The 24,200-nt window shown below is 42.2% G+C and overlaps 1 protein-coding gene across 2 annotated transcripts in view; it reads right to left on the bottom strand.

The window, feature by feature from the left end:
* Fndc3b (fibronectin type III domain containing 3B) overlaps nt 1–24,200 on the bottom strand; it is a 281,337-nt gene that overhangs the window by 103,308 nt on the left and 153,829 nt on the right. For both annotated transcript variants that reach the window (XM_069991887.1, XM_069991888.1), the window contains exons 5-6: nt 18,935–19,178; nt 15,350–15,640 (exon numbers count right to left, since the gene is read on the bottom strand). In XM_069991887.1, coding sequence (XP_069847988.1) covers nt 15,350–15,640; nt 18,935–19,178 — 535 coding nt within the window. The remainder of the gene's footprint in view (nt 1–15,349; nt 15,641–18,934; nt 19,179–24,200) is intronic.

Here is a 24,200-nt window from a genome sequence, read left to right on the forward strand (position 1 = left end):
ATGTCCCACATCCACAAATCAGCCAACGACAAATGCTGGAGGGGATGTGGAGAACGAGGAACGCTATTACACTGCTGGTGGGAATGTACACTCATACAACCACTTTGGAAAGCAGTCTGGAGGGTCCTTAGAAAGCTAAAGATTGACCTCCCTTACGACCCAGTCATACCACTTCTAGGCATCTACCCTGAACAACAGGAACCAATATACAAGGACACGTGCACCTCCATGTTTATTGCAGCACTGTTCGCAATAGCTAGGATATGGAAACAACCTAGATGCCCCACCACAGATGAATGGATCCAAAAATTGTGGTATCTATACACAATGGAATATTATGCAGCCATTAGAAATGACAAAATAATGGCATTTGCAGGGAAATGGATGGAGCTAGAAGGAATCATGTTGAGCGAGGTAAGCCAAGAACAAAGAGACAAATAGTACATGGTCTCCCTGATAAGTGGATGATAAATCCAAAATGTTAGGTGATATGACAAAACTAACAGGACTTAAGAAACAAAGAACTCCCACTCATCTGGTTGAACCACTACCAAATATCCCCATGCTGCTGATCACATATATGGTATATAACATGTGAGCACCGTTATATATTACAGACTGTGATAGACAATTTGCTCCAGGAAAGTTAGAATGAACTTGTGACTTTAAACGAGCATCATTATTCCACAATACTGTGAATTACCGGAAATTAAGTAATCACTTAATCACAATCAAAAAAAAAAAAAAAAGAACCTTGGGGAAGGGAGGGAGGGAGGGGATGGTAGGGGGAAAACAATGGAGGGGGTAACAATGCTCAAGAGGAAGTGTACTCATTACCTCATTCATGTAACTGTAACCCTCTGTATAGTATCTTTACAATAAAAAAATTAAAAAAAAAATTAAATGTGCAAAACCATAAAACTACAAATCTTACCTGAGGATAAAAGGTAGTATTAGAAATAATACTGGACCACCGAAAGTGACTACAGGCACCAAGAGAGGCAAATCCTTATTAACAAAGAAGTTGGCAATGAGTGATGACAGTTTCCACATTGATCTGGCAGGAAGAAGGTACAAGACCTCATTGACAAGAAAGGCCTTCATTTGTGGGATGAAATAGGCTTAGCAGTGAATTTTTACCCACTGTTTCAGCTCCTCAAATAAGCATGTTATACTGATGGTTCTATGTGCTAGCCAACTCTGGCATTCAAACACACACAGTAAACTATCTAGTAACGCTGTCCAACTGCAATGGAATTCTGTATTTTAACCCAAGTCTTATAAAATGAAAAATTCTTATATAAAAAAAGCAAATTCAGCAATTTGTATTGTCTATAAAAGATATTTGGAAGTTCCATTGGGTGAGCTCTGTGTTTGAACATCTGCTCACTCCAATCTGTTTCAGATTCACTCAGGAGGCAATGTTGCCGGGGGAGAATATAGACACAAATGAATATGAGGAGGTCAGCTACTGGTGAGAGCCAGAAAAAACACTGAAAGAAGAGAGATGTATGTGACAGGAGGAGTCCCGGATGGCTTCAATGACCCAGAACCACTTAAGTAATGCCAGGAAGGATGTGTAATGTACCAACAAAGAGTAAGAGAACTCTTCGAGAAGAGCACAGAAAGGGTGAAGGTCATAGGGCAGGTAGGCCTTCCTTTGTTAGGGGGCCCAAATTAGGAAGGAATCTCAAGTACCTCAGGCAGAGTGAGTGGAAGAGGCAAGCAGCAGGCACTACCAGATGGAAGCGTGTATGTGTGCACACACATGTAAAGGCATGCACACACAGGCCTGGGGCTTAAATTCAGGATCTTGTGCTCTTGCTTGGCTTTTTTACTCAAGGATGGTGTTCTACCACTTGAGTCATGGCTATACTCCTCGCTTTTTGCAGGTTAATTGGGGATGAGAGTCTCTTGGATTTGTCTGTTTGAGCTGGCTTCAAACTGGGGTCCTCAGACCTCAGCCTCCTGAGTAGCCAGGATTACAGGTGTGAGTCACTAGTACCAGGCCTAGATGCAGACTTTGAAACCTTAATAAAGATTTTTGCATTTGATGCTAGGTTTAAAAGGAAAGAAGAAGGAAATTAAACAAAATGTTCCTGGCGAGTGTGTGAAGAATGAACTGGATAGGACAAAAGTAGTTATACTAGAGACATTAACCATTGAGATCGGAAGTCTATTTTACACATGTAAGTTCTATCAGAATGTTCGTATGTCCAAATACATACACAAAACAAATACTACAAATACAAAACAAATACTACAATAATGGAAGAAATTTAGGAAAAGTCAGAATGAACTAAATGTCTGGGGTATACAGAAGCTGTAATACTTGTTGCACAATAATCAATGTGATATTCCGGACCTACATTTTCGTACATGATAGGAATACATGACACAAGAGACAGGAATATGCATCTGATAAAATGTCTGAGAAAAAAGCTACAGTAGGTAGTATACTTGCTTCTAAATCTGGAGAAGCCACATGTGAATCATGAACTGCCCACTGAACTGCAATCTGAAGTTATTCTGGTTTTCCAGTGAGGCTGATCAGTGATATATTACTGTGAAGAGCGTATCATCTTTCTAGACAGTGGATAATACCAGAAGCAGTTAGGTCATTTTCTCTACATTGAAGATTTCAACATATTTCCACAAATGTGGTTCACGAAGAGAGGCAAATTCTACTCAATGGAAAATGTATTCCAGTCTCCAAAACTGTTCTCAAATAGTAAAATAGTTTAGCAGACATACTTAACCAGTCACCACCACCCTCCTCCCCCAACCAGTCCTTTATTTTCTCATTTAAATTGGTTCCAAAAGGAGCTGGCAGACACAGGATGCACTCTGATGGATAGATCCTCTTATGGAAAAACCACATAAGTAGCAAAAGTGAAAGGCTCAAGACCCTGTGCAGAGCTAAATGGCTTGGACAGCTATAAATTCACCCTAAGTAAGATGGGGAAAACAACTTTAAAGAGGTAATGTGTCACCCCTCAGCTTGTGTCACCTTCAGTAAGGTCCTCCTACCACAGGAGTGGATTACCCAATTAAACTGGCTGATCTTGAACTAACCTTACCCCTGACTTCTCTATTGCTGAGCTGTGGCTGCCACTGTCTGTGTATCTGATACGCAGTGCAGATCATGGTGGATAATACAAATCTAGCTGCATACTTTCCCCTCTCCCCTCTTTGCCCCCCACCCTCTAGTACAGGTTCTTGAACTTGGGGCCTCTCACTTGGCTTTTTTATTCAAGGCTAGCGCTCTAGCACTTGAGCCACACCACTACTTCCAGTTTTTTGCTAGTTAGGGATAAGAATGTCATGGACTTTGAACAGGGGTTTTCTTCCTGAGTAGCTAGGATTACAGGTATGAACTATACCAGCATCTGGCTTTTTTCATTGTACATATTTTTTCTTGTTTCATCGTATTCCATCTTTATTACTTTCATCAACCTTTGGTTTGGGGGTGTTTTACAATTTTTGGAACTCACAATTCAACCATATATGCTCAATTAATACACATAGGTCAACACATGCATATATATATTCACACATACATTCATTTCATACCACATTTAATAGAATTACAGTTTAGTAGAAGAGGTAAGAGTACCTATCTTATATAGAATTAGAGAAAACACTCATCCAAGTATGTTTTTAAGATACAAGTTTGGGCTGGGAAGGTAGCTCAGTGGTAGAGGGCTTGCTTTGCATGCATGAGGCTCTAGGTTTGATTCCTCAGCACCACATAAGCAGAAAAAGCTGGAAGAGGTGCTCAAGTGGTAGAGTGCTAGCCTTGAGCTGAAGAGCTGAGGGACAGCGCCCAGGACCAGAGTTCAAGCCCCACGACTGACCAAAAAAAAAAGATACAAGTTCATTTTAACAAGCAATGTTAGTTAAAAAACTCAAGGCAGATAACAGGACTTAAACAGTTGAATGTAAGACCACAGGGTACACATACCTCCTCTTCAAGATTAAGCCAATTACCACACTCCATCTATATGAGTGTGAGGAACATGGGCATGCAGGTTGCATAAGGCACCTAAAATCAAAATCATTTGGTGCATGATAGGACAGACAGGATCTGCCAGTATCAGTAATTCTGTATTGCCCTTGAATTCTGTTACAAATAGGCAAATAAGGGACCCTTGGAAAGGAAAAACTTTCCCACCTCTGACAAACATCTAACCATAACAGCCTTCAGGCAACTTTTCTTGTAGAATATTTAACATTTATAGAATCTTAGCTTCATGTAGAGATTGCTGTTGTTGTTGGCTTGTTTTTGATGCTGGAGGAGGGGCTTGAACTCTGTCTTGGACACTGTCCCTTACCTTTTTCACTCAAGGCTAGTGTTCCACCCCTTGAGCTGCACCCCCACTTCCAGCTTTTTGCTGGCTCACTGAAGTGTCATATGAACTTTACTGTCTGGGCTGGCTTTGAATGGCAGCCCTCAGATCTCAGCCTCCTGAGTTCATGCCTCCAGAGGCAATGAACCTCTGGCGGTTGGCCATTAAAAGCAAGAAGGAGAAAGGAGGAGGGAGAAGGGAAGAAGAAGAAGATGAAGGAGGAGGAGGAGGAGGAGCAGGAGGAGGAGGAGGAGGAGGAGAAGGAGGAGAAGGAGGAGGAGAAGGAGGAGAAGGAGGAGAAGGAGGAGAAGGAGGAGAAGGAGGAGAAGGAGGAGAAGGAGGTGGTGGAGGAAGTAGTTGGTTTATGAGTCTTTTCAAAAGATTCTTTGGAAGAACAATTTTTCTTCTTATTAAAAAAAAAGTACATGGGTTGACAGCCAGGATTTAAAAAAAATAATGCTGGAAATATTATTCTCAACTATCATGTCTCCATGTCCTTACTCATTCCAAAAACCAAAATGAATAAGTATGTCAGTGTGAATAAGTGAACAACTTGGTGAGTCAGTAAAATATGTTTATATTAGTGATTATGAACACAGTTAGTCGTCAAAGCCAGGTATAGAGAATGGGGATGGACAGAGGAAAGTTGAGGATTTGCAGAATGAAAAATGAACAGAAAATAAAGAATGTAAAATAAAAACGAAAGAGTGGAAGCCTAATTTCTTAGTTCAAAGCATCTCACAGATTCATGAGTACTGACATCTTGAAGACAAGAGCAAAAAGGCACAATGCCTACATGCATACAAAATCATATTTATTGAAATTAACTCCAGGAAATGGAAATGAGGTCTTAGTCTTTTTTGCTTTCTTTTCTTTTTGTCTTGTTTGCTTACATGTCTTTGGGAGTGCTGGGTGGGGCACAGAAATGAAGGAACAAGGGTGAACAGCAGTGGTACTCACTGGATACTATGTTGAAAATGAACTATACAACTTTCGGATGGGATGAGAGGGGAAATCTGGTTGAGACCAAGGGAACGGGTGACACTGTCCAAAAGGAAATGTCCTCTTTACCTGACTTATCTGACTATAACCCCTTTGTTTTTAGCATTTTCAAATACAAAGGGCGAGGAGGGAAAAACAGTGGCTAACACACAAAGCACTGTAGTTTCCTTTCCTAGGATAGGGAAACATGACCTTGGAGTCATACCTACTCCTGATATTACTTAAAGTAATTAGTGTAGCTGAGTACTGGTGGCTCACTCCTGTGATCCTAGCTACTCAGGAGGCTGAGATCTGAGGATCATGGTTCAAATCCAGCCCACGCAGGAAAGTCCATAAAACTCTTTTTATCTCTAATTAACACCAGAAAACTGGAAGTGGAACTGTGGCTCAAAGTAGCAGAGTGCTAGTCTTGAGTGAAAGAGCTTAAGGATAATACCCACGCCCTGAGTTCAAGCCTTACGACTAATTAAATATTAATAATAATAGTGCAACCAACAGATGCATAAACACTGCAGAACCTGGCAAACTGGAGACAATCTTTCTTTTACGAAATACCAGTATGTGAAAAGACATGATGACCAGTACGTGAAATCCATGTACATGATGTTTTAGTGGTACTGAGATCCCTGTGCTCATGGATTAAGATCTATCACGAACATGGAAAATCTTCAATGGGATGAAAATACAAATTCCCAGTGAAGAACTTTGCAACCTAATTCGAGCCATCTTCCCATGGTATAAGTAGTATAAACATAGTTAATGTAGTTAGAGTGCTTAAAAAAACAAGTCATAATCAGAGGTACCAATAGCCTTTTTTTTCTTTGTCTTAACACATGATTTTTAACAGAGCTTTCAAGACATTTTGCTACCTTGTGGAGTTCTTTGGAGCAACATTCCACCACAAGATAAATCTTCCTGAACTTATTAAAATGTGCTTGGCAAGACACTTAAATAGTTTTGAGGAACTCAGTGAACTTGAAATATGGCAGTTTTTCTATCCCTTTTGGTTTTAGGAATCTTACTGTGTTCCATATAACTTGCCTGTTCAAATAATAGGAGTAAATAGGTCAAGGCGAGTTCATGGTGTAAATAAAGTAATAAAAGCATTTATGAAAGACTTTTTTTAATCATTGGGAAAACTAGTTTCTCCCACTCACTTTTGCATGTTGCTTCCATGCAGCTGGTGAGATCAGTATAGAAAGAGGAATGGGCATTTCATAGAGACCTGAGGGACCTTCTCTTCTTGTATGTAAAGGTAGCATGTGAGCAGTCTGTTTGAAAGAGGATTTCAAACAACCAAACCTTCAACTAAATAACGGCAGGTTATTAACAATTTCACACCATCATTGAGACAGGGGAAAAATGATCTCTCTTTCTTGTGCTGAATTTTCAATCTAAATCCAAAGGTAGGAAAAAAGTATCTAAATTTCAATGTTTTAAGCACATCCAAATGTTGTATGTGCACATCAATAATTTCAGGTGACTATTCAAAATACTCCACACCTTCACACAGTGTAGTCTTATGCTTCCAAAGTTTTGCTGAAGAATTTGCCTTGAAGTTGCTTATGAAATAATGTACACTGGCATCAGAAGAGTGTCAGCAAAGTCCAAATAGGAAATGGGAAGTTGTATTCACATAAAGATTTATTCAAAGTGTATCTGCCGGTCACAAGGCTCACTGATTACAAGAAGGCAAAAAGGCTTTCCAGTATCCGCCCACCCCACCCGAACACTCTGGAAAATGTTAGCTCATGAGGGGGATTGGACTATATGAAATGGAACCCTGAAACCTCTCATTTTCTGCCTCATCTTTCCAAATTATCATTATTTCACAGTCTACCGATTTTTCCTGCCCGCATATACACTCCCTTCCATGATGCTTGGCCCTGGGTTTTTTACCACTTCCTTTTATTTCAAGGTGCCATTTTGTATTTTTCTAAAATACAAATCCAGCACTGGAAGTAAAGAAGAAATACTCTAGTCAACTACAGAGCACTGGCACTAGGTATGCTGGAAATCACACTTCAGTGCCTTTGTTTTCAGGGACATTTGCCACATCTCACTTGTGTTGTCTACCCTAAATTTCAAGGACTTGTTATGGCTCCCAAACCTGAAATAGACTGTTATACTATGTGTTTGGCTGGTCAAACTAAACTTACAATGAAAGCCAAGAGTGATCATTGAGGAAAACATGGGCTAGAATTAGCATGTTGGCAACTCGCTACAAGAGTACAGTGTGGTGCTGGTCATATAACAGCCCCTTCAATGGCACTTTATCCCTGCGATCCTAGAATCAATGATCCCAGGATCAGTGAAGGAAAGGAAGCAACAACAGCCATGTTGATGGAATGGTAGGAAACGGTCAGAATTCCAGCACAAATGCTGAGCTCTTCCATAAGAGTATCATAGAGATGCTTTTTTGCTTTGCAGGCCATGTGAGGCCTCCATGATCCTTGATCCATGATCTTTGCTTCCTTGATTTACATCTGTGTGTGTGTGTGTGTGTGTGTGTGTGTGTGTGTCTGTGAGTGCACATGTTAAGCATATGCTTGAACTTAGAAACGTGTTTGTTCAGCTTTCTTGTTCTCAGCTAGTGCTCTACCACTTGAACCAATCCTCCAGTCTAGCTTTTTGCTAGTTAGTTGAAGATGGAGTCTTGAAGGTTTTTCTGCTTGGGCTGGCTTTGAATTGACAGAGCTCAGCCTCCTTGAGTGGCTAGGACTATAGGCATGAGCCGCAAGCACTCAGCTGGTAAGTTCCACCATCGTGCATATACCCATCCACAGGAGTCAGAGACAACCTATGTATCCCAAAGAAAGTGCAGGAGATGGTATTATTTAACTTCCAAAGTGTTTGAGCCAAAGTATAAAAGACTGTAATTCAGTGATCTTCTCAGTTAGCGTATCCATCTGGCTTAACAACATGACCTACTGCAAGAAATATGTGTTCATAAAATAATTATCAACAAGTTTTGCTGTCCACCCAAGTTATCATCAGCTACTTTATCCCCACTTTTTTCTTCTAAACTTTTCATATAGCACAGTCAATGGGATGAGCAGGTTCAAACACTTACAAGCCCATCTGTCACCCCCGACTCCATCTCACAGCAAGAAGCCAGCTCAGAGGAAAGAAGAGAAGAGAGGCCTGCATTTTGACCACCATGTCTGCCGTGGGTTGGTGAGGGACACAGCAGAAACCCTTCTGAACAACTTCTATCTCCAGGCATTCACTGTGTCTTTCCCTAGACCACTGAGGGAGGATTCTCTCTTCCACCCTGACCCACCCCAGTCTTCAAAACCAGAAAAAGCATGGTCTTCCTTCACCAGTACCTGAACATTATTTTTGGTTCTTTTTTTTTTTTTTTCCTTTTAAGTACTGGCACTTGAATTCAGGGCCTCAGGCTGTCACGTGGTGTTTTCACTCGGGGCTGGTACTCTCGCACTTGAATCATACTTCCATTTCCAGCATTTTGCTGGTTAATTGGAGATGAGTCTCACAGACATTCGGTCCTGAGCAGGTTTTCAACCATGATCCTCAGATCTCAGCCTCCTAAGTAGCTAGGATGACAGGCATGAGCCACCAGTGCCCAGCTCTTGAACACTGTAAAAATTTTAATGTTTGCTAAGTGTCTAAAACTATGAAGAGCTCACAACAGCTCCTCAACAGGTGTTATTAATTCCTCCCATTTTTAATAGACATGGAGAAAAAGAAGCTTCAAGAGATTAATAATCATGCTTAACGGCACGCAGTTTACACGTGATAGAGCCGGGACATTTCAACCTCACCTTGCATGTGATTCTGCTTCCCAGCCTGGCTGGTCCATGATGGTGACCTCTAACCCAGATACATCTGAATCCAACTGAACTAAACCAGAGAGCAACACACTAGAGTTTCAACTCGATGAAATTGAAGGCTACAGATCTACCAGACACACACCATATCATCACACATACCTGCTGTTTAAAGGGCTCTTTGGTCAAACAAGGGTACTGATCTCATCTAAATGCTGCTCTGATCACTTCCCAAGAAAGCCCAAAGGCAGAGAAAATAACATGGCTCCAAGGAGTTAAGTACTACATACAGTAGAAGCCAATCAAGATTCTGCCTTCAAACCTCTGCTGAAAGATCATTTCCAAAGGAAACCCAAAGCCGCTTGTCACATGCTGCCTTCTATTTAGGTGAACAATGCTGAAGCTTAAAGTATGATTTAATGAATGCAGACTCCTGAGATTGACAAGACAAAAATATTTCCCCCTGCCTGGTGACAAGAATCATATAGTTAACATCTTTAAAACATTCCAGCCACAGCGAAAATACAGGGAGAAAGAGCGTTGGTGTAATCCTAGCTGTAATCCTGTAATCCTACCTACTCAGCAGGCTGAGATCTTGAGGATCGTGGTTCAAACACAACCTCAGCAGGAAAGCCCATGAGACCCTTAAGTACAACTACTCACCAAAACGCTGTGGCTTTGAACTGTGGCTCAAGTGGTAGAGGGGTAGCCCAGAGTGGGAAAAAACCAACTGAGAGCATAAAGCCTTGAGTTCAAGCCCTAATACTGGCCACATTTTTTTTTTAAAAAAAGGAAAAGAAAAGAAAAACACTAAGAGGAGGAAGGACAAAAAGCAAAATGATAAAGATCTGCTAATGCTTGATAAAGGCTACTACTATGTACCCTACTCATTAATGACAAATTAGGCCACCAGATCCCTCTTTTGCTGTCAAATGTGACTCTGCACCAGTAAAGTTAACATTGTAGCCAGGAGGGAAACTGGCACACTCTGGGCTCATAGAAAAGGTTATTCATAGTCAATTTCTCCAGCCCCTGGACCTCAGAAAATAACACCCACGTCAGAAAGCACATGTGTTAATGAGCAACACAGTCCATGAGAAAGACCTTCTGCCCCCTAAATGATCATCGTGTCCATCCCACACACAGACAGCTGCAAGACCCTGAAGTCCATGGGGCCCACAACTCAGTCTCTCCAAGGCCTTCAGAGGGGAAGAGCTGGCAGCCACATTTGCTGGAATGATGGTGCTAATTGTCCAGTTTCCTGCCAAGAAGAATGTCACTTGAATCTTCATCCAGGGATCCATTTTGTCCTTTCTGGTTTTGTTTTGTTTTGTTTTTTAAATAAAAAGCTATTTGGACTTGTTAGGACTGTTTTCACTTTTCAGACTGTACTTGGCAGGAAAATGGTGAATTCCATGGATCTGAGCTCACTTTTAATTTTTCTTTCATGTTTTCTTGATATTTCTGGCAGGGTCAGGATTCAGAGGTAGCATCGGACAGGAGAAAACACACAGGATTTATCATCAACGGAGTGCGTTCAGACGAAGCAATATTGAAACTCTATGTCAAAATGAGTTTCTAATGAAGTTATTCGGGGGCCTGGTCTATAATCTGTGACTCACACTGTCTCCCATCCTCCGAAGACCCTGTCTGGGAGGGTGTGTGCTCAAATGAGAGAAAGCTTTCAAGAGAAAGAAGAACTCAGCTGCTGGAGAAGCACAAATCTCCACTGCATATCCAACTTTAAACGGGAAAATGCCAGCATTATCTCTCACAGGGAGCCAAGACCAAGACATTCCAGTAAAAACACATTCCAGGCCTTATTGCGATCACGCACGTCACTGCAAACAAAGAAAGCCACTGTGGGTTGTGCAGGTGGCTTCGGCCATCTATCCCAGATCCCACGACATGGCATTCAACAAGAGGACAGACTGTGGGCCCACAGTGGTCCTAACCTCAGACCTTTAGAGGGGAAATGCCATCCCCAACTTAGGGCAATGATGCTTCTTATCATGAATAAGTATTACTATGAAGAAACTTTTCGACCAGTTCTGGGGTAAATGTCACTTTGTTCTGGTTCAGACTTCTGAGTACTGGTTAGAAAATGCAGGGACAGAGGAAGAATCAGGGAGGACCACCTGGGAAATCACTGGAATACAAACAGTTGGTATAAAGGCTCCTGAGGGCATGGGTCACCTCTGAAAGGGGAATGTGCAAGAATACTGTCTTCTTCAAGTCTTTCAGTGTTACAGTCACAAAGTATGACTCTATGTGGTGGAATTTCCTCCAGTCTTTGGATTGTTCACAATCCCAAAGGTCAAATGCCCAAGCCAGCTCTATGTTCTCTTTCTTCTATATTTGGAATTCTCACCATTTGCTCCAGTTCCACCCCCTCCTCAATGTGGCCTGGTGAGTTCTAGAAGACTGTGCATAAGCTGCTGCATCTTTGTAACACAGAAGGGATTCTCCACCCTAGGAGTTATCATGAGAATGTGTCACACACACAGTTAGTTAAGGACGAGGAACAGGCTTCATCTGAAATCATGTGTCTTAACTAAACACCCTCCTCCCCCTCCCCACCACAGCTGGGAATTGCCTGGCTTTCAGAGAGCCAGCATTTCTCAAGGGCTAGCGGGCAAGTCACTCCCTAAAGCACCTGGGAAACAGCCTCCATGGGCTGTGGTTCTGGGAAAGGCTGGAAGGGTAAATGCTATCAGCTCTTAGATTTGCTGCCCTGAGATTCTCTAGGCTAGGTCTGGGTCCCTTATCAATGGCTGTAGATGGTGACAATGACCCATGGTCCCCTTGAAACCATAAGAGTTCCAGGATGCATGTGTTTATAACTGGCTAATGATGAAATAGTCTATTGAACTTGAGAGCTGTTACAGAAGTATGAAAAAAAAGTGAAAGAGAGAAAGAATGTCATCATGGGTGAGATTTTGAAAATCACTGAACTCATCCATTCAATTTTCCAAAGGGAGCCTGAAGCCTAGTGAAATTATTTGTTCTATATTACACGCAGTCATTCTCCATTCCAACACACACACACACACACACACACACACACACACACACACACACACACACACACACACACACACACACACACACACACACACACACACACACACACACACACACACACACACACACACACGGGCTTGAACTCAAAGCCTGTGCACTGTCCATTAGTTTTTTGCTCAAAGTTGGCATCCTACACCACTTGTATCATAGCTCCACTTTTGGCTTTTTGGTGGTAGATGGGAGATAAAAGTCTTACTGACTTTCCTGCCTGGTTGGTTTCTAATTTTGTTTCTCAGATAGGTAGCTGGGGTTACAGATGTGAGCCACTGGCACCCCACTCATGCCAGTATGTTTTAGAAATGATTTACAAATGAGTTTATAAAGGCACTCTCCCTCTTGGAGGAAGACTAAGAATGCAGTAAAAGTAACCATCAGCAAGCACACAAACCATACCTTCCTCCTACACACACCAGAGATGAAATCCTGACTCTTCAGTGCATTTCTCTCGTTCCTCTCCTCCTAGCCCATTTGCCTCACTCACACACTCACACACACACACACACACATACACACACACGCACGCGCACGCATGCGCGCACGCACACACCCTACTCAAATACTCACCATTACTACCATTAAGTGGGAAGACGGCATGGGGGGCAGTTGGTTTTGTTTATTTTGTTTTGAGCCTAGGTTTCTCCATATACCCCCAAGCTAGCCTAGAACCCATGATACCCCTGCCTCATTCTCCCCCTAAGGCTGAGATTATAGGTGTGTGCCACCATGCCTGATAGATACTGTTATACGATTGGACCAGGTATCATTACATGATTGGGTAGTGGGTCCTCAACCAAGCTTTATTTTTCTTTTGGGGGGGGGGACTGGTTGTGGGGCCTGAACTCTGGGCCTGGGCGCTGTCCCTCAGCTCTTCAGCTCAAGGCTAGCGCTCTACTACTTGAGCCACAGAGCCACTTCCAGCTTTTTTCTTTTTGCTTATGTGGTGCTGAGGAATCGAACCCAGGGCCTCAGGCATGCAAGGCAAGCCCTCTACCACTGAGCCACCTTCCCAGCCCCCAATCTTTATTTTTTAAACAATAGTCTAAATTCATACAAGTTCTTTCTAAAATTAAGTAGCAGAAGCCTTTACTTTCAGAGAATATAAAACACTATCTGAAAATGCGGGCACTTTGATTGTCGCTCAGCAAATCTCACAAGTTACCACCCAATATCACACGCCTCAGTTTCTGCTATAAACAAACTAGAAGGAACGAAAGTTGTTTCTCCATGCGCACGGAGCAAAGGAAACTCCTCTAGTCCTGGCAGTGGAAGGCCTTACGGTTATTTTGACTGGGTTTTGACTCCAGAGCAGGCTCAAGGCTTACTTCTATCACAACAGTCTACATAGAAGTACTGTATTTTTCCACTCTTCTTAAACATCTGTGGACTTGATGCCCACGATCTAAAATGAAATGCTGGGAGAAGGAGAAGGACAGGTAGACATTTTGGTAGAATTTTCCCCGGTGAAGGGATCTGTTGAGTGGGCTCATGAAGGATGAAGCTGGCATTTGCAGCTAGAGGATCTGGAAAAACTAGAGCAAGGAAAGACTGAGGCACTGGAGTGCTGGGGCAGACGGGGGTGGGGGATGGGGATGGAGGGGCTGTGAGGCGGGCGAGTGGACGGCAGCTGTCAGAATGCCCTGCAGACATCATCAGGGCCACACGGATCCTCAACGAAGGAACGCTCTGTCCAGATCTGATTTAGCTATAGCCATAACACAGATCAGGGGATGGAAAAACCACTGATTTGAAAACACGGGAGTTCCTTCGGGGAGGCTCCTCAGGGATCAGCCTGAGCATGGGGACTGTCTGTTGAGGCTTACGAGGAGCGTGTGCACAGACCCCCAAGGATAAGACATGATAAACGAGGAAGGGAGGCCATGCCCCAGAGTTCTCTTGGAGCTGGGTCGCACCAAGAGGCCAGGAAAAGCCAGGGAGAGCTGGCACGATTCCACGCAATAGATCCAGGGGCTGGTGTATATTCTTAGTCCCAATCCCTTCTATAGCAACCAGGATGCAGGAGGGCAGGGCCAGTGGTCCAGGGGTGCAGGGTTAGCATCCCATCATGCATTGCTCACAGGAGAAAGCATGTGACAGGAGAGAAAGTGATGGTCATGAGAGGGTGGGGATGCCTGCTATGAGGACCAGATACATTGGCTCACACGCAATGGGATGAATGAAGCCATTGCAGGTATGAGGAAGACAATAAGAAAATTCCAGTAATAAGCATTACTGTCACAGGAAAACATTAGGTGCTGAGCTAGATATTATTAATATTTTACAAATAGGAATGAAACTGCCCATTGTAGAAGCAAGGACACAGAAAAATAAAACTAATGATTAAGAAAGGACATAGTTTGATTCTAAGCCAAGCATGGCAGTTACAGAAGTCCCAACTATTCTCTGCCCATGTCACACCCTCAGCTCTAAGAAAACCACAATTCCACCTTTCTCTGAAGGAGCTAGGGACTCAAGCCATCAGCCAGAGTAAGCCACAGAACAGCCACAGCTATCCAAGGATTTGTTCCAGAAAGAGGAAGAGGTGTCCAATCAGAAAGCAAGCTCTCTATAAAAGCCAGCAATTAAAAATTCAGGATTCAGCTGGGCACCAGTGGCTCAGGCCTGCAATCCTAGCTACTCAGAAAGCTGAAATATAAGGATCAAGGTTCAAAGCCAACCCAGGCAGACAAAACTGTGAGACTCTCATCTCCAATTAACGACGAAAAAAGCCAGAAGTGGAGTGGTGGTAGAGCAACAGCCTTGAGTGAAAGGCAATGCTTAGAGCACAAGTCTGAGTTCCAGCCCCAGTATTGGTATGCTCATGCATGCACACACGCACGCACACACACACACACACACACACACACACACACACACACACACACAGAACACTTGTTACTGATACTAAGTTAGATGTGATGAAAATGGGATGCTTTTGCCACAAAATATAAGTAAAAATTAGATGCCCCAATAGTTTTGCCTAATAGGACCAGATTAGAGAGGTCCACTCAATAGTTCCCAGCAGAAAAACCACACACCCAGGTAACAAGATGCTTTGATGTAGTCTTTAGGGTGTTCCCGCCTCCATCTGCAAGTCCCCTTTTATGAAAACGGCCTTGGCTTTACCTTGCAAGTCTGCATCGTTGGCCTTTGGGCTGCTTCTGGCTCGCCGCTCGGTCTTCTTGATACCGGGGCCCCCGCCACTGCCTCCGCCTCCACCACCTCCGCCGCCTCCACTGTGGCCCTTCCCGTAGCCATTGTACACGGTGGTGCAGCCACTTTTGTAGAGGGTTGAGGGGGGGCTGTTGAGGCGGTTCTGGCGGTCGATCTGGCGGTCTTTCAGTTTTTTGTGCGGGGGCTTGCTGTACTGGTCTTCTCGGGTAATGTAGCTGGACATGCCGTACAGTGGGATGATTTCTAAAATGCAAAATGGAACAAAGGCTCAGCCTGCAGTGGCAGCAATAAGTGCTTTGAAGGTCAAAGGGCCTGACCTCTAGGAGGAAGAATTCCTTCAAAAGGAAGAATTCCTATCAAAAATACTTTGAAGACAATGTTATATGTATGTGTGTTTTGTATGTATCTATGTATATATGTGTGTATACCATACATGTTTAATATGTACCTATTCTTTTCTACCCAATCAAGGAAAAATCAATTATTAAAAGCCACACAGGGTATTGAGAAATTTCCCATAAATCATGCAGGAAAATGTAGAAGAACAAAGGGGAAGACCAAAATGATTGGCTTTATTATATACTTCATTTTGGAGGCCAGTACTGAGGCTTAAGCTCATGGCCTCAAGCTCTTGCTTGGCCTTTTGGCTCAAAGTTGGTATTCTAACACTTGGGCCACAGGTCCACTTCAGGCATTTTGCTGGTCAATTGGAGATAAGAATCTCACAGATTTTCCTGTCCAGGGTTGGCTTTGAACCACGATCCTCGGATCTCAGCTTCCTGAGTAGCTAGGATTACAGGCATGAGCCAGTGGCACCTTGCTACATACATATTTAAGTTGCTTAACAGAACAGATCTTATGCTCTCATGAGGGAAAAATTGAAATCTATAGTTTTAAGCCACTTTAAAATTATATTTTAGCATCAATCAAAATGCAATCTATAGCCGGGCGCTGGTGGCTCACGCCTGTAATCCTAGCTACTCAGGAGCCTGAGATCTGAGGATCGCGGTTCAAAGCCAGCCCGGGCAGGAGAGACCGTGAGACTCCTATCTCCAATAAACCACCAGAAAACCGGAAGTGGCGCTGTAGCTCAAGTGGTAGAGTGCTCGCCTTGAGCTGAAGAGCTGAGGGACAGCACTCAGGCCCAGAGTTCAAGCCCCACGACCGACAAAAAAAAAAAAAAAATGCAATCTATAATACAGATATTGGGTCCTTGTATAAAGGCCTGGGTGCTTGTCCCTTAGCTTCTTTGCTCAAGGCTAGTACTCTACCACTTAAACCACAGCTCTACTATTGGCTTTGTAGTGGTTAACTGGAGATAAGAATCTTTTAGACTTTTCTGACCAGGCTAGTTTTGAACCACACTCCTCATATCACTGCCTCCTGTGTGTCTAGGCTCAGAGGTGTGAGTCACAGGTGTAGGTGCCAGGCTGGGCCTTTGTATCTTACAAGGTAACAGGGCTTTACCTACACTAAGTCACCATATGAGTCACTATCCAAATCCACTCCTGTGAGAGGGAAACAGAGGCTGAAATCAGGGCCCTGCAGGCTCACAGGGGCATACTGTGCACTGCAGAGAATTTAACTTCTATTTCAGTTGCTCAATTGTAAACTTCAACTCCTCATTTTCTTCCTGTTCACAGCTAACAGAAGATCTTTAAGAAGAATATTTTTTACAAGGTAAGTCAATTCGTACTACAATGCTCACAAAAATAAACACAACCCTATTCAGAGAGATTATGTGTGAATAAAGCATATCAAGATGGAGGGCAAGTATTCTAGATGGCATAATGTATTCATTACATTTCAGATTTAAAACAGTCACACAGGCACTGCTACAATCATCATTTAAGTCATGTTGAAACTTCTTAAACTCTTAGGGCTCAAATGTTGAAATGCTTTTAGCTATGCACATTTCAGGTACGAAAAGTATATAATTATTTGATATAAAGATTTTACTGAACTATTGTCTTTAACTTGAAATTAAAGTACATACTTTTCTTATTTGGACATTAATCCATGGTTTTATTTTAATGAAATTAAATAAAAATACAGTATAAAATGGAGAGGGGGATTTAAAAAATAATTAGTCCTATTGGCAATTTAAATCAGTTTGCCATGACTAAAGTCACAATGGATGTCACATATCTGAAACCCTTCTCCCAAGCTACTGACGTAAGGTAGGTCAGATACGCAGCGTGAAGCAAGTAGAGGCTCAGGCCCTTCATGCTGCCTGTCTGTACGGCTCAGACCCAGATGGAATCTCTCATAGTTCACAAACATTGGGTAAAAGTACTGAATGCTTCCCCCAAAACTTATTATTTCACTTTGTTTCTAAACATTTCCCTATTATAAGCTTGTTGCTTTGATTTTTTGGGGGTGGAGTAGGGAGGGAGTCATATCACAAGGTAGAAAAAGATCCAACTCTTAAGAAGTCATTGATATTGTTGGTGCTATTGATTCCATGTTCTTTTCTCATCTCTCCACATCCTGTTATGAAAGCACCTGATTATTTTGAATTGTATTAAATTTCAGATTACTTTAAAAAAAGAAAAAAAAAACCCTACCAGATTCTACCCCTACCACAGGATATTTCACTTAAAAGTACTCAGCTCAGATTTTTTTTCTGTAATAAGAAAATACAACAGTATAAAATGAATACAGAGGACAATAACTGATACCAAAATTGCTACTGCTAAAGGAATGTTAGATAATAACTTGCTCAAAAGTTCTACAATGTGACAGATATACCTTCATACAATTTATCTGAACCAAACCAATTAAATGTTTGAAACCATAAAGTGCTTCAATTCACAGACTCTGAAGAAAATCACTCTGCAAAGTCCTAGAGGTTTAAAAACTAATTTTGAACTGGCTTATCTGGTTCTGTAGTATCCACTTTAACAGAGCAGAGTTTCAGACTAAACTAACACCAAGGCCAAAACTTTGAAATGACACAATGTCGCTGCTCCAAGGCTCTTCGCTTTTCAAGGTAAGTATCTGCTTGTCTCCCGAGGGTCCCGCGCCAGTCACAGGATCTGTGGATTGTGCCAAGCAGGATCTTGCCAAACCCAAAAGGATATTGAGACTTTACAATCCTCTACCATTCGAAATGGGACACAAAAACTCTTCAATTTCCTCTGTATGGGAAGACTTAACACACGCCAAGGATATAATGTGGTCCAGCTCTACCTCAGGCCATTCTTCCACACACGCACGTGAACAGGATAGAAGAGTATCTTGAGCATCACTGCCACTCTTCCCACATGGAAAGTAGCTACATCACTCCTTGGTTTTTCTGGGCTTGGAATCAAACCCAGGGAAAATATTTAGGACAAAAGAAAGAAGGAATAGAGTAGTAACCCTCACAAGGCACAAACCAGGAAAGGGGAACTAGGGGTGTCCCCCGAGTTTTACACCAGGCTAGATCCTTTTCTTTCAAGTCTGTTACAGAAGAACAAACGCGCTTCCAGGCATTGAAGTGTGAGCCCAGTTTTAAGGGCTCAGGGTGCCGGCCTGGATGTGGGGTGTACTCACCTTGCTCGCCGTAAATCGTGGGGGGCAGGTGATGCTGTGGGAAGAACTGAGGTGGCATGTCTCCAGGCACAGTGACAGGTGGGTAGTAGGCCGCGTGAGAGTTCTGGATAAAATGGGGGTGGTGCGTCAGGTACGGGGGCAGGTGGTGGGTCGGAGACATGGCAGAGGGGTAACTTGGAGGGTAGCACTCAGGGGACTGGGGTGTGACTACCACCCGGCGCACTCCAGTACTGTCTTCAATCACCTGAAGAGAAAGGCAGAAGGAGAGGAGGCAGAATTAACACATGTGCTGTGCCCACGCAAGGTAAATCCCCCGTTCACTGCAATTTTCTTCTTCCCGTGGAAAAGAAATCACTTCTCCGCTATCCTGGCTCTGTAATTCAACCAGTGAAAACCAGTTCTGAGAGGAGTGCTGGAAGGAAGCACTTTGAAACTGTTAAAATTCACCAAAATAGGCTGTTTGTAAATGATCTGATATGATACTTTCTAACTTTTTCCTAAGAGACCAGTACTTTGATAAGTCTTGGTTTTGTCATCAAGAGTTTTCTCTGCTTCATCCAAGACAAATAAATTTAATGTGTGCTTCAATAGATTGTAGAATTTTTCTAGAAGAAAAAAAGAGCTTTCTGAGCTGTATGACATTTGTAGGGCTGGTTCTCCTGGCAATATTCTGTCCCATTGCATTTAATATGCACATTTCCATGATCATAAAGGCTTTCAGAAACATGGGGACTGTTCAAAGTCAAAAGTCATAGCCTACAAGGTTACTGGAGCTGGTATTTCAATGAAAGGATTTTAACATATGAGAAACTTGAAACAAGCTGGGTACCAGCAGTGCATATCTATAATCCTAGCTTCTCAGGAAGCTGACATCTGAGGATCAAAGTTTGAAATTAGCCTGGGCTAAAAAGTCTATGAGACTTATCTCCAATTAACCACCAAAAGGCCAGAAGTGGAGCTGTGGCTCAAGTGGTAAAGTACCAGCCTTGAGTGCAAAAGCTAAAAGACAGTGTCCAGGCCCTGAGTTCATACACTAATACCAGCACCCAAAAAAAGAAGGAAGGAAGGAAGGGAGGGAGGGAAGGAGGGAGGGAGGGAGGAGAGAGAGAGAGAGAGAGTCTTTAGGAAGCCAAGAGCCAAGATCAGTTAGCTAAAGAGACACACCAATAACTGGTTTAATCAACTACAAATAATCAAGCATACAGTATGATAGATTTCTTTTTAACTGAAAACTGAACCTGTCTATTGAAATGGATTTCCCATTACACCTCAGGAGGCTGATTACAGGCCAGAATAAAATGATTTCATCATGTCTAACAACAATAACAGCACTCTAAACTTAGCTTTATTGGGGGGAAAAACACATTGCTGTAACCAAATAGCGAGTATATAAATGCTTAGTGTCTACTTCAGGCATACAGTAAGTTAAACACAAACCAGCAGCCATTCTTCTGCCAAGAAAATGAAAGTATCTAAATAAATATATTAAGATAAAGGTTTCTGTGGTGGTAATACCTCATTAAATAAAACAACATTAACTCCTTAAAATTAACACTAAATCTCACTGCACAGTAGAGCTAAGGCCTGTGTTTCTCTGTGTTCTTGAATAGAAGTAGCTAGCCCTGTCTGGGCCTCAGAGAACTATAACCTGCTTTTATGTGCCGATTTCCAAGGGTTTGTGTAGCAGTGTTTATGCCACTCACCTCCTGCAAGCTATCTGCTGTCTAAAAGGCAGAGCGGACAATGCTATTTAGAACACCTTGTGCAATTTTCCTACAAGTGTTATGAATTGATCCCACCTCAAATACAAAAAACACATTATTCTATCTCTTCTATCCTCCCCACCTTCTAACCATAAAAATGACTGTATAAGTAAGAGTATAATAATAAAGAGAAAAAGCAGACTAAGTGTTGCCAAGGACATCAGAAGGAAAGAAGGTAGGCTTATTTCAAATGTTTCTCCTTGCTAGGGCTTTCGTAAAATCCTGTAAGGTCCCCAGAAAGAATTTTCTCGAAGTTTCTAGCCTTTATTATTTCACAAATATAGAAACCTTCAATCAGCTACACAGATCACACTGATGGGGTATAAAAGAAACAGGATCCTCACCCAATGGGAGTATACATTAACTTTCAACAGGATGGTTGCCAAGGAAATAATTTATTTTCTTATTTGTTTGCTTATCTGTTTGTCACATTGTTCAGGCTGGCCTTGAATTTGAGATCCATCCTCCAACATGAGCCTCCTCAAGGCTGGGATTATACCACACCCAGCTTATTTTCATCATGCCATCACATAACTTTTGACCTGCTATCATGCTTTAAGAAAAATATCACTAACAAAGAAAAACTTTATAATGTATTGGGGAGTGGGAGGAGGCAAAGATTAAGTCAAAAAATTATCTACTACTGTATTTAGTGATAATGTTTGTGCTAATTTAAAAATTACTAAGTCAAGGTAAAGGATAAATTGTCTTTCACACATGCTCCCCAAACAGGTTTCCAGATAATTCAGATAATTAAGTAGATAATTAAATAGCTTTGGGAAACCACAAATTGCTTACACATATAAAAGATGTTTGATATTCCCCTTTCCAATTCTCCTAAATTCTTCTGTGGCATTTGCCTACGATAGATATGCACACATTACAACACACTTTCAGAGAGCTACTTAGGACCCAAGTCTGTGTTTCACTCCCCTCAAAATAAATAAATAAATGAAACTAAACAGTAATTCTAAAATAAGCATAAAATACCAAAAACATGTGCTAATATTTTGCTTACTGTTCTTTCATAATATGAATTGCAACTGATTTTAGTTATCAAATTCAGTTGTAAACCATATCTAATGAAATTATGCCAAAATTGTCACAAAGAACAGCCCCATGTAAGGACTGGTTATAATGCAAGAAAGCAATAAGCCACTTGGGATGCCATGGCAGAAATATTCTTTGTTTCATCAAGATGGTTCACAAATAAATCTAGTATTGTAGACATAAAAAAATTCCAGAGGCTATCAAAAATCTGTCTTCTATTTTCCTAAAACACAAATTAATTTCCTTTTGGGGACCACTGAAATTAGGTCAATGTCCAGAGACAGACAAATCATATCTTCAACAATTATTGCCTGATACATACCATACACTAAATACCAGATATTCAAAGTTGAGAATAAGTAGTTACTAAACAACAGAGTATAGCAACAATATAAAAAGAAAAATCAGACAAAGCCTTGTTGAGTGTTGCCAGGGATACCAGAACAAAGAATTGGGATTTCAGAAGCCAGAACTGAGTGTTCTGAGCTTCAACATACCTGACACTCAACATGGTGTCCCCTTGGAAGGACAGAAGCCTGGACCACCCCAAATTCTCTCAAGTTCAAGTCCAAGTGTTTAGGACCTCAGCATGTGCCTCCTTTGGAGTCAGGGGCTCTTACAGATAATCTGATATAAAGCAATGTCACACAGAGGGGCCTCTAACCTAGTATGATAACTGTCCTAAGAAGAGACTAGACTCCAGAAGGACAGACAAAGACCAGGGGAAGGGCCCAGAGGAAGCCAACCATTTCCACAGCAAGGACAGGGACCACGGGAGAATCCACACTAGCCCTTACCTTCTGTCCAAAACTGGGAAGCCTCTCTCACCATAGCTTGCAGGAGAGCCATGCATCCTGGCCAGCTGCAATTTAAAAGCACTTGCACACACAAAAGACTCCTCCCCCCACCCCCACACACACACAAAAAAAAAGTCCTGGTAAATTAAATGAATGAAATAACTAGTCTTCCATCACCCATTAAAAAAATAGCTTTTCTGTGACAGATTTCAAATGTGTCAAGAATAGCAGCACATTTTTTATCAAAAAGTCCCCACATAACTCTGGTGAGCTTAGACTGGTCTTCTCTAAAATTTCACACAATGCTGAGAATGAGGACACAGCTCAGTGCCTGGAATTTTAGCTAGTAAGAACACAGGAAACCACACACCATCATACCTGATCCTCTTAAATGAACTCAGTGTGATTTCATTACTAGTATTTATACAGAAAGATGCATGTCCAGTTTCAAGCACACTTTTCTTTTGCTTTTGCTTTTTTTTTTTTTTTTTTTTTTGAGTCCGGTTGTGGGGCCTGAACTCTGGGCCTGGGCGCTATCTCTCAGCTCTTCAGCTCAAGGCTGAAGAGCTACCACTTGAGCCACAGCGCCACTTCAAGCTTTTTTCTTTTTGCTTATGTGGTGCTGAGGAATCGAACCCAGGGCCTCATGCATGCAAGGCAAGCGCTCTACCACTGAGCTACTTTCCCAGCCCTTCAAGCACACTTTTCTACCAGAGGAGCGTTCACAAGGTTTACCACTCACAGATCACATCCCACTTTCCACTGCTGAGCTAGTTCTGGCCCTTACCATGGCTCATGTGGCGCTGGGCTGTTCTTCGTATAGGGGACAGATCTGCCACACAAGCACTGTACTCTCTTAGCCCAGTCTGTAGACAATAGATCCAACTCCTCTGACCTTCATGGAGCATAGTAAGAAGAAAGGGAAGGCTGGGCAGTGGTGGCTTACACCTGTAATCTTAGCTACTCAGAAGGCTGAGATATGAGGAACCAGGTTCAAAGCCAAGCTGAAAAGAAAATTCTGTGAGACTCTTATGTCCACTAAAACGCCAGACATAAAGGTATGGCTCAAGTGGTAGAGCACAAGCCCTGACTGAAAAAGCTAAGGAACAGTGCCCAGGCCCCTGAGTTCAAGTCCCAATACTGACATTAAAAGGGGGATGGGGTGAGTATGTGGAAGGATTAGTATAAAATAATTCTCAAGGACCAGCAAAGACTGACAGGAACACATGGCCATATGTTTTATTTTACTGGTAAAGTTCAAGTTGAAAATGCTGACAGAAATTGAAGGCATTATCCTAATCTTGTGAGATTTCTGGATTTCTAACTGAATGGTTGAAATCATAGAACAGTACTTGTGAACTTCTTTTTTTTTCTCTACATCTAGCCTTAATAACATTTGAACATTCAAATGTGTTGCCATCATCCATACTTGGAGACTATAAACCCTCCAAGTTTAGGACCCACCCCCTTTTCTTTTTTTGGGTTTGGGTACTGGGGCTTGAACTTGGGGACTAAGTTTAAGGAAATGACTGTGCTTGAGAAGCTGTACTGAGAGAAATGATTGGCCATCTCTTGAGTGCTGATCAATGGGGAGACATAGCCAACTCCATGCTGCTCTGAGGATCATTTCCTTGGAAACAAGGAAAAGCATTCTAG

The sequence above is a fragment of the Dipodomys merriami genome, unplaced genomic scaffold (assembly GCF_024711535.1).
Source record: "Dipodomys merriami isolate MVZ:Mamm:240054 unplaced genomic scaffold, mDipMer1.0.p SCAF_40, whole genome shotgun sequence".
NCBI classification, from domain to species: Eukaryota; Metazoa; Chordata; class Mammalia; order Rodentia; family Heteromyidae; genus Dipodomys; species Dipodomys merriami.